Source organism: Saccopteryx leptura, chromosome 6, assembly GCF_036850995.1.
Source record: "Saccopteryx leptura isolate mSacLep1 chromosome 6, mSacLep1_pri_phased_curated, whole genome shotgun sequence".
In the NCBI taxonomy this organism is placed as follows: domain Eukaryota; kingdom Metazoa; phylum Chordata; class Mammalia; order Chiroptera; family Emballonuridae; genus Saccopteryx; species Saccopteryx leptura.
The window spans coordinates 20,943,210-20,958,631 of NC_089508.1; the positions used below are offsets into that span (position 1 = coordinate 20,943,210).

Below are 15,422 nucleotides of genomic sequence, written 5' to 3' on the forward strand. Positions count from 1 at the left end.
TTATTCTTTTATAGAAATCGAAAAGGCTCCAAGAGACAATTCCTTATGTTTCATCAATCCAAAACCCCCACCATACATATCATAACATTATACCAAACAATGGATAGAAAAAACTTGCCTCCAGTCTTTCCGGGGAACATGGGGGGTAGTGTAAACAATCCAGCACCACAGCTTGACAGCCTTTTGCAACCTAATCAGGCAAATAAGGTGTGGGGTTGGGCACACTGTCAGCTTACAGCCAATTCCCCACACCTCTGTCCCCCAAAAATCTAAACTGAAAAAACCCTGTTGGTTTTTTGGTCCCCAACAGGCACATATTTCTCTGGAATACCATAGGGCACACCTGGAAATCTTCTAGGGCGCACACTTTGAGAACCACTGGCTTAAACCCATGTTTTGTTTTTTTTTACCTGTTACAACCCACATATTGTAATTTAATTTCCTTTCTTGTATAACTTTTTTGTTTCTTCATGTGATGTGTCCTCTCTTTTTTATTAACGTTATCTTGGGTCGGGTGGCCCTCCTTTGTCTTGCCATGTGCTCTGAAGTTGTGTAAAACACCTCTCAAACCCGTTTTTCGTACGGCTAATCTTGTCAGGTAATCTATCTACCCCTTTTTATTTCTAGAACTTTCTCTTGGTGCCCTCTATCCATTAGTTCTGATATAAGCGCCTTAGTCTCAAGAGTCCCAGGACCTCTCTCTTGGGTCATCCTGGGAATTACATTTACTTCTCTCTTGTATTGATCACTGCTTCCAAATTCTTCATTTTTCTCTTTCTTGGTGGAATGGAGAGGGACCAGGAGGAAAGGCAAGGGGAGATTTGGAGGCTTGTGTCATTTAGGCTACTGCCACTTTAAGTGTGGTGCCTTTGGCTCAGGGTTTCTCACGAGTCCGTGGCAAGATAAGCAGCTTGTCCCAGGCCCTGGCCAGTTTGCTCAGCGGTAGAGCGTTGGCCTGGCGTGCAGGGGACCCAGGTTCGATTCTCGGCCAGGGTACATAGGAGAAGCACCCATTTGCTTCTCCACCCCCCCCCTCCTTCCTCTCTGTCTCTCTCTTCCCCTCCCACAGCCAAGGCTCCATTGGAGCAAAGATGGCCTGGGCGCTGGGGATGGCTCCTTCGCCTCTGCCCCAGGCACTAGAGTGACTCTGGTCGCAACTGAGCGATGCCCCAGATGGGCAGAGCGTCACCCCTGGTGGGCGTGCCGGGTGGATCCCAGTGGGGCGCATGCGGGAGTCTGTCTGACTGTCTCTCCCCGCTTCCAGCTTCAGAAAAATACAAAAAAAAAAAAAAAAAAAAAAAAAAGAAGCTTGTCCCGGAATGTAAGCCAGCTTCTTCCTAAACGCACAGTTCAGTTTTGAGCAACTTCGTTCTCATGGGAAGATTTAATACAGGTTAATCTTTATATTCTGATGTTAACCAAACAGACTTTTTACAAGTGACGTTCACCATTTTCATCAGGAGAATCACATCAAATGGACATGTTTTTAAATACCTGTTTCGAAGGGCTCTTTCCTAATCACAAGTTTCTTTAGAAAAGCAACAACTTTCCTCATTCATTGGTGAAATAGCACCTTTATTTTGAAGAAATAGCTAAAGATATCTTTAAAAAATATCTTTCGTGTAAAATAAACCACAGAAAAGGTCAACACATCTTTTTTTTTTTCACTTGTCTTTTAGTAAAAATAAAAATGCATATAATACTTATAAGTATTTGCCATGAATTTAAAGTAAGTCTCCATGCGATATGATAGATTTTCAGTTGCCCTCTTACATGAATCCTATGTATTAAGAGAATAAGTCTATAAACCCAAGTAAGTGGGTGCATTTAATCTGAAAAGGAGGTGGGATTGTTAGAAGTGAGAGTGAGGATGAGTCCTTGAGACTGTCAGAAAGCCGCTAGTATTTCCTTTTGCCTCTACTGTCGGTCTCATGCTTCTCCTGGCTGCTGTGCTCCTCCATTTTGGCATGGACTTGACTAGCTGCTCAGTGATGAGATACTAAACTAGGGTAAAAGCCGGGGGATGAGAAGACAGCGCTGACAGAGGCGGAGGGAGACGGAATTGACAGAACTTGATGACTGACTGGATGTGGAGGTGTACATCAGAGGAAATGCACCAAGAGGTCCTTTTTTTTTTTTCATGCTGTTTTAAAAAATGTTTACAGCCCATCTTTCCCAATGATGTTAAGTTCTTCCAGATATGAATGCAATTATCATTTATACTCTCCCTTCTTTGTGCCGGGCATTGTTCACCTAAGTGTTCTGTGCACACTAGAGTGCCTTCTGCCTATTTGCAGACGTTGTGTGTCAGAACTTTGTAAATGACAGCTGTTCAAAATATCTGTTTTATCCACAAGAGGGCCTCCACAAATGTCCACACCAAGGGGGCTGCCTGATCAGGCATCAGGATGACACAGTAGGACATGGGGCCTTCTGAGTCTCAAAGACCAAGAACTTTCTTCCAAACAGCTGGGAAGAAAAGCACTAGCAGAGGCTTTTATCCAAGACAACAACATTTCCTACCTACAAACATCAGCTGCTCTTCTTAATGCCTACCTCTCTTCCAGAAACAGAAAATAAAAGGAAAAACAGACTGACGTATTCTCTTGTCTTACTCACAGCAAGGTTGGGCCACTGTATGCTCCTCCAAAAGCGTCTTTGTCAATAACTGTCAGGTATTTATTCTTGTTTAGGTAACTAGAGGGGAGAGAGAGAGAAAATAGATTAGGTGCAGTGAAGGGATTAGTGAAATTTTATACACACAGCACATAGATACAGATAACAGGACAGCCAATCCCAAAGGGAAGGGGGAGGGAGTTAAGAGGAGGGAGCATAGGGGATGTAATAGGGGACACGGGGGTGGGGGTGAGGGTGTTATATTGAGTGGGACACCTGAATCCATGTTAACACAATAAATTAAAATTAATATAATAAATAAATAAATAAATAAATAAATAATAAAAGGCAAATTAATAGAAATACCAAAATAAAATGTGAGCATGGTCTCCCGTTGCTATCAACTGGTTTTTAAGATATTGGAAACTTAAGAATTACTTCCTATGGTTCAAAATAGTCTGGGTTTCAATTGTGCAAGGTTTATTCTCATTAGTCATGGCAGAAGTCTTTGAAAGTGTGCATGTTTATTGTCTAGTTTGCATTTGTAGATTTTACACAAGTTGCCTAATTCCCTATTTACCTGACCAGTGGCAACTGTATTTTTCAGTCCTCTTCAATACCGAGTGATTTAATTTTTTTCTCCATATTGATCAGTAGTCCCGGTTACTTTTGAACACCGAGCTTCAGTCAGGAATGGAGTGGAGGTGGTGAGGGTGGCATGTGGTGACGGAGACTGTCAGGAGTTCAGGTCTCCTCTTTGGGGCTGAGTTGCCAGATTTGGCAGATAAAAATACAGCCCAGATAAACAACGAATAAAATTTTAGTATTAGCATTCCCCATACAATTTTCGAAACAATATTATACTGTTATTTGTTGTTTACCCAAAAAATCAAATTTAATTGGGCAACTTGTGTTTTCTTTAACAATTCTATTGGGGGGGGGGTTAGCTTATGCAGATAAGATTACAGAGTATACTTTTCATGGCAGGGGTTTGATGGGCACACCAATCTTTCCATTTTGAAAAGCCATTGGGCATTTAAGACTAAAATATTTTTGAAGCAGATGAAGTCACAAAATGAGTCTGAAACATAAAGTTACCTCCAAATGGATAAAAAGCTTTCAAGGATTTAAAAACTGGCTATCCACCCCTAGTTGTTTTAGAGAGTAAAATTGTCTAGAAAGAAATAAAGCACATATATATGTATATTTCCTTGTTATAAGTGATCTAAGTTCACACAGGTTTAGAATAGCTTACCCCATAGCCTGGTCAATTGAATGGCTGGTGAGTGGTCCCCTATTGATGCAGAATGAATGCAGCGGAGACCTTTTGGAGGGCTGCTTAGATTCAGGTAGTGCTTCCATCATTCCAGGTACTCTGTTTGCTCTCCATGATGGAAAACTCTCAAGAATGATGGTTAATAACAATAAGTGTGATATGAGGACTTTCAGTCCGAAGGATTGTTTTATAGAGCCCTCCCAGAGAAACTGCTTGGTTAACTGGCTGTTCCTTTCTTCCTCTGAGTCAGCTGAGGAGAGGGAGTGGGCTCCATTTGTGGCTGATGTGTAAGGTGGCACCTTGGCCCAGCAGCTCCAGTCTCCTGTCGAGGAGGGAACTTCCTTAGAACAAGAAACGGCAGCCTCAGAGCCCGAGATGGATCTTCACGGGTGTAGTTGAAGAGTTTTACCAACCACCAGTGAAGTCTCCCTCTGCTGTGCAGGATGAGGGATTCGTCCAATGACATTGAGGTCTCATAGATTTTGTGATTCTCCCCAATTCTTCTCACATGAGTCTGCTGATCAAAAGTAGCTACCAACAGTTTTTCTCTTCGCATTCTTTATTTGCTTCCTGGCATTACTACACAAGCAATAATCTTGTTTTTTTATTTGCTTATTTGTTCACCATCTCTCTCCCCAACCAAAATATAAGCTCTCTGTCTTATTTATTGCTGTATCATCCGTGCCAAGTTCAATGCCTTTATAACTATTTGTTGAATGAACATGTAAACAAGTGAATAAAAAGTCAATGTGCCTGTCCTCCAAATTAGTAAGGTGGGTAATGCTAATCCCTCAGTGTGACACATGTGATTGCTTTAAGGAAAAAATAATGGAAAGTGAAAAATTAGAAGACTCAACATATGTTATGGTGGCCAATGGACTTTCTTGATGGCCATCGCAGGGCAGCTGGTTTACAAATGCCACAAAGGTATGGCTCAGACATGGCCTCTTCAAGGCAGTGGCTGGACACCGAGCTTCGAGGGCATTGTTAAGTCTGAACTGAAGGGGGTCAGTTAATCTCATGTATATACAGGGTCCAACTGAGATGCTACAGCAGCCAATATGTACTTTCTAGATGAATGGCTGTCGCTTATGACTCTCAATCACAGGCTTCATTGGATTGCTGTTTCACTCCTTCCCAATTTATGGTGCCCCCGGAGTTCCTTTGTTCAGGGATAGAGCAGGCAAAGAGCCACCATGGAGAAAACAATGGGAAGGAAGCTCTTTAACAGCATGATTTCATCATAAACAAGACAGTTAAGCTCAGCATAAGTGCCTGCTGGCTTGTGTCTCTTTTTGTATTCTCTGTGCCACTCAGCTTGCAGATCACATTCTGTTCCCTGACTGCTGAAAGTCAAGAACAACTTGAGAGTTCATCTCAGTTTGTCCTCCTCGTCTCCAAGTGGAATGAGTGCAAATCGGCTTGCTCTAATCATTAGAAGTTATTGTGGAACCAAATAATTGCTCGTCCAATTCCGCAGTTCTTTTGTCTGATATTCAATACGCCCCCAAGGATCAGGAGGCCGGTTGATAAGCGTAGTTTACCAGAAACACTGGAGAAGATTTCAAACTGGGAAAGCCAGCCAGAGTCCAGGCGGGTGGAAGGGGGATGGAGAGGGTGCAGCCAACTTGAACGGGAACGAACTGAGTCTTGGGGGAGGCTGCGTTCTCTAGAGCCAACATGGTTGTTTGGGCATGTTATCTCTCAGAGATCATTCGGCGCTTAGAAATGAAACCACCACCCTGCCTTTAGCGGTGGGGTGGGCTGCCTTATTTAGTTTGTAACCTTGGGTTCAGATTGCTGATATACCTTTCATCTGAATCTAAGGGGGTGGGATGGGGGAACATACACAGAAGCTTTGATAGCCAGGAGGGACACGCTTGCATGGGCCCCTTTATCACCTCATGTTTACTGGGAATGTCAGTCTAGTTAAATGATTCCTTGACCATGACTTCCCCCGATTCCTCTGGTATCCATATTCTTCTTTTTTCCAATTAAAAATTTTTATTGGTTATTATTATTATTTTTTTTTGAGAGAAAGAGAGAGAGAAACATTGATCTGTTCCTATATGTGTCCTCACTGGGGATTGAACTGGCAACTTTAGTGTATCAGGATGATGCTCTAACCATCTGGCCAGGGCTGGAAGTCATAATCTATAAACCAGCTAGAGTAAATCAATTACAAATCTTGGTAGGCTATACTTCACACAATAATTATTTCATAAGGATGTGTGTGATCATTTCAACTATCTCTTGTGATGAACATAAGTGAAAAGAGTAGAAAGTCTTTAGTCAGAGTTGAAAGGAAAGACTTCTTGAAATTTAGGACTTCTGACTATATATACTGGGAAGGGCTTATGAGAAAGTGACTGGTACCTCATTTAAAAATAAGAGAGGCACTGTTGCGTGTGTATTTTCAACTCCTTTTCCTTCTCTGGAGGACTTAAGCCTCTTTCAGAATCTCTTGGAAGAAATGAAGTTCTTCCTAGAAGAGATAAGTCAGACATTTCAGGGTGAGGGGTTGGTAAGAAACTCTGCCCTGATTTCAGTGTTGTGTTCCTCACAGTTAAGGAAGAACACTGTGATCAGGAACATGAAATGGCTGGGAATGAGGTGGGGAAGAATATGCGATTGAAGAACTCTGTGCCATAGATACAATATTTGGGCTCATATCCTTCCCCATTGAACTCACTCTTGGCACACAGCAGCCATTCAGTAAAAACATGCTGGGTCAACAAATGAAGGCCCAGTTGCTGTGTAATTCCTAGTATGTTCAGATGAGGAATTGACATGTGTGCGTGGGGGAGGGGGTAGGTTATGCGGCAAGGAAAGCTACATTTCCTGCTGAGCTTTTGCTCTCTGGGGAGTTTTTAGGCTGCGTTTCAGCTCCAAGATAGAATTTCAGCCCATGTCTTCCTAATCCCATAAGGGGACACTTGGGCTGGCACCTGTTCCTGTTTATATTGTGAGACCCTCATGGGAACGCTTCTGTGGGGATCAATGGTTTCCTGCAACAGCATTTCTTATTTGGAAAATTAAAGGGAACCCCTGCCCAGCCCTCATGGCTCTGTAGAAATCCTTCGGTAGAGAAATCAGGATACCTGTCAGTAAACAGCCATTGGTGGGGAAATGCACAAGGTTTCATTAGGCAGAGAAAGGCAGCCTTGGAGTGTATCCCGCAAGCTGTTCAAATAGACTGCCTTACAAAAATTAGGGGATATCTCAAAATGAATATGAAGCCATAAAATATCCCCTAATTTTTGTGAGCAGTGTACTTAATGAGAAATAATGGCCTGCTTAATCCTATAATCTCCTCTATCGTCATCTTTTCCCCGGTGCTCCAAGCTGCTGGGCGTTGCTCCTAATCAGCTAATACGTGTTGCTAATTAGTACATAAATTAGGTTGACTTCTCTGTTCATAATGATTAGTGTTTTGGTTCATTCTTAGCACACCAAAAATGGTAATTCTTCCCACATCCAAATGTTGACTGTCAGATAGTGGCTAGTTACTAGAGTTTGACAACAGGAAATGCAATGTAGAACATTAGACATTTTGAGAGAAGCAACATGTTCCCACACCAGACTGTGTGGAAAGAGAGAATGGGAAAGAGGTTCCAAAGAATGCTCTAGTGACTTAAGTTGTGACTGCGGGCAGTTCGACTTCTGCTGAACAAAGGATGCTTGTGTTTTTATTACTTTCCCATCTGAGTGATGACAGTGTGCTTGGTTTCGTAGGAAATCACAGGACCATGTGCTTTTACACATCTGCCGTAACTTTCGTGAACTTTTAACTAATAACCCAACTGTGGGGGGAAGCATCAGTGTTTGTTCTCAGACGTGGAACTGGTCCAATTTGGCTGCAATCGTATTCTTCAGTTATACTAACAACAAATGGGTCTAAAAGAGGCCAAATTTCCTAATTTCAATAAATTTGTATGAGATAGATGATGGGCAATAACTGTTCTTTAGGATGACATATCATTTAAATTGGAACCTAAAGATAACCTGAACACACTTTTGGAGAATTTACCAAATTGCTGCCATGCCGTGTGCAATCTTTGAAACCTTTTAGGATAATTACAGGATATGGATATGTTTGTATTCATTTAAAATCATGATTCACATCAGTCCTATGTTAAGATCATGAAGTGAATATTATTTCATTATTATTATGGAAACTTGACCTCCGGTTTCTCCATCTACAGTTAACCCTTATCTTCCTGTAGTCCCAGGTCTCCTTACTGTGATCATCTTGATTCCACCTTGAATTTACATCATGCTACCTTTTACTGAAGTGCTTAAAGTTAAGAAAACCATAAGTTCCTATCAACCAGGAACCAGAAATGTAGGGTAGAATGATGGAACATGGTTTTATAACAAGAGCAGAGTTTTGAGTCTGGATTCAAAATACTGGCTGGAAAAAAAACACTTTTGTTTTCTATTATGATTAGATCTGAACTTTCAAACCCCCCCCCAAATATTTTTTATCCAAATACTTATCTTTATCCCATGCTTGCCCATTAACCTTGACCAGGAATTGAGAGAAATAGACTCCATATTTTCTCACACAATGACCATTCTTATTGAATACCTTTATGAAGACGTGGTTTTCTGCTACCTGAATGATAATCTCTTGATGTCCCCAATGTCTACAACAATGTGACAGTCTTCTGAAACTTTATACCTGAAGTATCTGCAAATTGTCTTAATTATTTAAGTAGCCCCAGTACCCTACTTCTGTGATAGAAAATTTGAATTGGGAGGGTCATTTCCCTAAGGGTCAGGGCTTTGTGGGAATAGCTAAAGCAAAGGGAAAAATATTTGGTTATATCTATGTAACATCAAAATCAAATGCTAATAATGCAAAACACATAAGTCTAGGAGAAATTATACTTAGATCTCCAAGCAAGGAGTTAATGCTATTGTATATTTAATGTTCAGCTGTTTTCTATCTGAAATGCATATTTGGATTTGGGTACATTTCTTCCAAATGTGCTTTGACCCTTGATATTGTTGCCCTGGAGTTGACCCCACCAGAATATATGATTTGTGTGAGTGGAAAGCTTGCTTGTCTGTGTATCACTAATGATAGCACAACACCTGGCTCATTGCAGGTGCTCAGCAAATATGTTGAAAATAAATGATGGATTGTGTGAGATATGTACTGTAATGTTAAGTTGGAAGTAGGGTCTCTCCAATACTGTAAATAAATTTTGATGTGTAAGTATTCATAGTAGTCTATTGGTTCTTTTATAGACTTCCCCTATTATTACGTACTTTAAGAAAATGACTAAAATCATCCTAACGGAGCCCACAACCAGACAGTCTAAAGAAAAGTACTCAAGCTCTTCATTTGATAAAGAGACTTAGGAAGCCCAAAAGCCTGGCAAAGATCAGTCCCCACTTCAAAAAGAATTAAGAAAGCCATGCTGAGGTATAATTTCAAATCTTATGAGTGTTTATCCTTTAAAAATAGAATCATACCAGAACCCACCACTAAACCCCAAGCCAGAACAACATCACTTAATTTACATGTTTGTTTGTTTCTTGTTGCATTGAGGGCTTCTGCATAGGGTTGTACAGGTCATTTACTTCACCCCGCCACTTGGTCAATAGACAAGAAGCATCAGCATAGCCCAGGAACTAGTTAGAAGTGCAGAATCCTGGGGCTCACCCCAGACCTGTATCAGGATACAGTTTTTGACAAGGTCTACATGATGGTTTATTAGGCTCATTAAAGCTGGAGAAACCCAGTACAACACAACAGATCTCGAGTCATGAGCCTGCGGATTTTGCAAGGATTCCTCCTGGCAATAATACTGATGTTGGCAGCTACACCCAGGGAACTGCACACTCGGTGAACACTCACCACTTCGGTTTCAGCTCCCTGTTTATTAGTTTGTTTTATTTGCCTGTCTCGAAGCTATGAAATCAAGATTAAAAAAAAATTATGATCTAGTTGTTTTGTAGTAGAGTACCCTACACATAAACTAGCCCTACCATACTGTGGGAAGCAGACTCTTCTGAAGGTATTTTTCATTTCACCTGTTAGATGTTAGATTAAAACACACACCAGTATGGCTGAACCAGTCCACAAGCTCTTAGACACAAAGTGTGCCCTGGCACAGAAACTGGGGACCACAGAGACCCCACAGAAAAGCACAACAAAGACAGAAACCAGTGTCAATGGCTACCTTTTTGTGTTTATGTTCTGTCCTAGGCATTATTTTGGGGGAAGGCAAATGTTGAATATGGCCTTTGCATTGTTTCTGGGTGAATCAAATATAAACTCCCACTTTTCTTGAAAACAGAAAATAAAAAACTAAAAGAAAACCTTTACTTTCTGAACAGCTTTGAACTTATGAAAGACACTCCTTCACTTCATGCACATAGTGGATGAGCATTCACACACAGACACTCCTATAAGAGAACTGAAGACGACCCCCCCCCCTGGTTCTCCATTCTATTGAGGGTAAAAGTTTTGGGATTTAAAATTGGAGTCTATGTAAGTGTCCACTAGAGCTGCCTCTTGCCAGGTTTCTTCACATCCTCCCCAAGTCTTAGTCATACTAACTGTGTTTAAGGAATGCTCTGGAAGAAACTATCTCTAGAAGAATTACAGCCTACTGGACAGTCCTTCGTGGGGGTGGGAGTGTGGGGCAGGAGAGAAGTTTCCATGGCTCCTCTTGACTTACACAGCATCCAGCTTTGTCCCATTGAAAGCATGTCCTTGGATTGAAGTAAAGCCGTTGTTGTATAGTTTCCTACAATCAACAGAGAGAGGAGAAATCAGTGACCTCTAAGAGGTGGTGCTGGCCCTTTTCTGAGGTTGGGCTTCAGTACTTCAGTGTCAGAAATGTATGTGAAGGTTCTCAGGTCCCACATCTGAACTCACAAGAAAACGTTACAGTATGTCTAGTTTGGGACATAGAATAATGTTTCTCAGTTTGAATTTCCATTTTCCAGACTTAGCTGCTAATAACTTGACAACTGTTTCTCAGAAACAGATTTACTTTGATGAACAAAGATTTGCCACAGTTAAGGGTTTCAGTTAATAGTCAACCCCATGTCAATAATGGAGGAATAACTGCAGTTTTTAAAGATCAACACTTTTAAAGACATTATCCGTCTGAACGCATAGGTTTTATATTTTTCTGTTTAAAATGCTATTTCACATTTGTATTTTATCTATGTTTTTATTCTCAGGGCTTTAGCATAGATTAAATGCTTAGTTGTTGTGGACTGAAGTAAATTGAATTTCAGAGACAAATTTAAGAAAGTAGATAGGCCATGCCCTTTTGTGGAATTTTTAACGTTTTAATACAGGGGTCGGAAACCTATGGCTTGTGAGCCAGATGTGGCTCTTTTTTTATTTTTATTATTATTATTTTTTTTTTGCATTTTTCTGAAGCTGGAAACAGGGAGAGACAGTCAGATAGACTCCCGCATGCGCCCAACCGGGATCCACCCGGCATGCCCACCATGGGGCGACGCTCTGCCCATCCTGGGCATTGCCATGTTGCGACCAGAGCCACTCTAGCGCCTGGGGCAGAAGCCAAGGAGCCATCCTCAGCGCCCGGGCCATCTTTGCTCCAATGGAGCCTTGGCTGCGGGAGGGGAAGAGAGACAGAGAGGAAAACGCGGCAGAGGGGTGGAGAAGCAAATGGGCGCTTCTCTTGTGTGCCCTGGCCGGGAATCGAACCCGGGTCCTTCGCACGCTAGGCTGACGCTCTACCGCTGAGCCAACCGGCCAGGGCTCAGATGTGGCTCTTTTGATGGCTGCATCTGGCTCACAAACAAATCTTTAATAAAAAGATTAATCTAATAAATTATTAGATTTAAATAATAATAACGTTAAAAATATAAAAATTCTCATTTATTATAATTCATTCATTTCCTACCGCTCATGTTCATGGTTGCGGGTGGCTGGAGCCAATCACAGTTGTCCTCTGGAACAACACCAATTTTTTTTTTTTAACACCAAATTTTTATTGGATAATGCATAACGTATACAGGTCATTGTATGGCTCTCACAGAATTACATTTTAAAATATGTGGCGTTCATGGCTCTCTCAGCCACAAAGGTTCCCGACCCCTGTTTTAATATGTTGCTGTGTTTCTTCAACCAATTAATTTATGCAATGATTTCAGGGGCTGGACTAAAGTGTCATCACCTCTATTTCCTAGTTAAATTATTGAGACATGAAGGTGACTTGTCAAAACCACACTGCTGCAGAGCTGTTGGGAATCAGGACTCCTGACCTCCAAAGCCATTCTTCCAACTCACCAAAAACACACCCTTTGTGCAGAGAAGGAGCCCCACCGTGGGAACCCTGGTCTACAATGGGATACGTGGAGGTGATTGGGGAATACTGGCTTGAGTGAAGAGAAGGTGGCCTTGACCACAATCAGGCACAGCTAGTGGCAACTCTAAACACTACTGTAGTCTACCACCTGTACACTCTGGTGACACATAAAAAAGCACAAAAGAGACTCCAAATTTGGAATTACACCTGGCTCTGACACTTCATAGTAAGTGATTCTGAGAATTTCTCAACCTCTATTATTCTTACTTTTCTCATCTGTAAAACTATGATAATAATACCCAATCAAAAGCCTGTTGGGGTAATGGAATGCCTACATATTTAACACAGCGAGAAACACTTATGAGATGGCCATATTAAAAGGAATACCTTGAAAAGCTGAATTTATCTTCTGTGTAGAACTACGAGGTCATCATTGCTTGTTTTAAATAATTGCACAATGAGTGTAATTCCAGTCCCTAAGGCACCCTAGGTGAAGACTGCAGTGCACAGGGACACTGGGCATGGAGAATAAGAAACACTGATAGTTTTTTTGTGTGTGTGTGAGTTATTTTATGAAGATGTGGGAATTATACATTTGATTTTTCTATTTACCAAAACTTCATTGAGTGTCCTACGTGATAAAAATTGTTCTTTGTTGGAATTACATCTCAGAGATGAAATGAAGCTCTTACTAGACAAGTAGGCCTTGACAAGAGAAAACAGTGAAGGAAGAAAAAAGGACAACAAATTTTGATTGAACTCTACCTACCAGGAATATGGGTCCAAACTGCTGTTGGACACATATCCTTTCATGTTTATAGTTTTTTGAGCATGGACTTCAAAGAAGCAAGGACTTTTGCAAGAATGTAGACATAGTCATCTGAAAACATAGTAGACAGCTCCCACTATCCCACCTCTGGGTGTCAGGAAATCCTCATTTAGATGCTTACTGAATACCTGCTGGGCCCCAGGCTGGGTGTAGGACAATGATCTGCTTTCACTTGAGACAGCTGCTTGGGTTATGGGTTCATAGGGGAAAAAATGCCCAAAGCTGAAGGTACCATTCTATAAAGAAACTGAATGGCCCTTAGGTATGTTTGGTGGTAAATGGTACACTGGACAGCTTTACAGAAGAAGTAAATGGCCTTGAGGTTTGGGAATGAGCAAGCTAAGACCCCCAAGTCTTTGCTGTGCTGTCAGATGAAGTGGTGGCTGAGAAGGAGGCTCTTGTCTTTCTTCAAGAGAGCCCTCCTATGTTTTGAAGAGAAGGATGAGTGGGGATAGAGAGCCAGAGGTTGAGATAGCATTGTAGGACCTAGACTGATAGACTTAGAATGGATTGGAGACAGCCTCTTCAAAGAGCTGTGTAAAAACATCGAGCAGTTTTGCTGGGGAATAATTCAGTCAGGTTTTTATATGACGAAGAGCCCCTGAACTGCAGTGTGACCAGAGAAAGTGAGCCAGGTGACAGCACACCCACCACGCCTGAACGTGGGCAGTGATTCTGAAACTAGAGCGAAGGGACCCTTTGGCCTCAGTCCCAACTCTGCTTTGTGGCTCACTGAATGAGAGAGAGGAATTCTCTACCAGGCTAGACAGTAAACTTCTCTTTAATTCTTCTCTTCCTTCTTCTCATTAGAACAGTTCATGAATTTCTCTGATAAAGCATCTCCTTTTGAACATATAAAGTATGGAAACCATTCAAACTGAAAAAATAATGTTGAGCAGTACTATGCTTTCTACTCAAGATCCCTTCATGAGAGCTTAAATACCTAGTTCATGAGGACAGAGTTAAAGTGCGAGAGCAGACGGTATGAAAGCCCCTTAGTGACACCATTTTCCAACTCACTGACCTTGGAAAAGTCACTTAAATTTGCTTTGTACAATGAAGATAATAGAATACAAAATATTATATTATAAGGCCTTTAGGTCAAATCTGGCCCACTGCTTTATCTTTAAATAAAACTTTATTGGACTATAGCAGGGGTTGGGAACCTATGGCTCAAGAGCCAGATGTGGCTCTTTTGATGGCTTATCTGGCTCGCAGACAAATCTTTAATAAAAAAAATAATAATGTTAAAAATATAAAACATTCTCATGTATTACAATCCATTCATTTCCTACCGCTCATGTTCATGGTTGCCGGGTGGCTGGAGCCAATCACAGCTGTCCTCTGGGACAACACCAAATTTTTATTGGATAATGTGTAAAGTACACGGGTTGTTGTATGGCTCTCACAAAATTACATTTTAAAATATGTGCTGTTCATGGCTCTCTCAGCCAAAAAGTTTCCCGACCCCTAGAATATAGCCATGCACATTACTTTACACATTGTGCATGGCTATGTTTGCCCTAAAATGGCAGAATTTAGCAGCTGTCACTAAGGCAATGTGGTCTGTAAAGCCTACATGGCCCCTCACAGATAAAGGGTGCTGGTTATTTTTTATAAAAAATTCTCTTGTCTTGTTACCTAAACCATTTGGTCACCTGCAGAAAAATATACCATAAAGCGATACTCTTATTTAATTATGTGAAACCGTTGGTAGACCATAAAGTGATTACTATAAAATAGAATGGTTCCTAGATGGCCTGTGAAAATATGACAGTTTTCATCTCAAAATTCAGTTGTTGGCATTTGTAGAATGAAAAAATGATAACAACACTCACAGTGTCAAGGTTTCATTGCACAGTCCCTGGAAAGCATTTGTAGGGATTGAAGTCATGTAGGGGTTGTCTGTAATTTCCCTGTAAGAGAGGGACAAAACACTTGGTGAAAACCATGCTTTTATCTTTTATTGTTTTGGAGATGGTCCCTTGCTGCACATATTCACTTAAACAAAGAAACTGAAACGATGTAGTTTAATCTTATTTCTTTTTAAGTGTCATTGACTTAGCCCTGGCGGCTCAGAGGTTGAGCGAGGTGAGAGCTATTTTAGATGGACATGCACTCAGAGCCCCAAGTGTACAGTAAGCAAGTGAGCTTTGACTTGGCTGAGACCCCTGACTAAATCCTTATCTGCAAGGGGAGCAGGTGGGTCTCAGAGACCTCTTGTGGATCTATGTGACAAATACTTTGTCCATAGCAACTAGAGTTTTCTAAGTGTATAGAACCTTTAAAAAGAGTCAGTAGAATGGGATCAGTGGACTTCATTTCCTAAATATTACTCACGTGTTCTCTACTCGGAAAGCACTACCAAGCAGACACCCTTGGAGAGCATTTCTGT

The 15,422-nt window shown here is 41.3% G+C and overlaps 1 protein-coding gene across 1 annotated transcript in view; it reads right to left on the reverse strand.

The window, feature by feature from the left end:
* Positions 1-15,422, reverse strand: part of TSHR (thyroid stimulating hormone receptor) — a 114,993-nt gene that overhangs the window by 21,482 nt on the left and 78,089 nt on the right. Inside the window, exons 7-9 of the mRNA XM_066388558.1 lie at positions 14,866-14,943; positions 10,588-10,656; positions 2,620-2,697 (exon numbers count right to left, since the gene is read on the reverse strand). Of these exons, the coding sequence (XP_066244655.1) occupies positions 2,620-2,697; positions 10,588-10,656; positions 14,866-14,943 (225 nt within the window). The remainder of the gene's footprint in view (positions 1-2,619; positions 2,698-10,587; positions 10,657-14,865; positions 14,944-15,422) is intronic.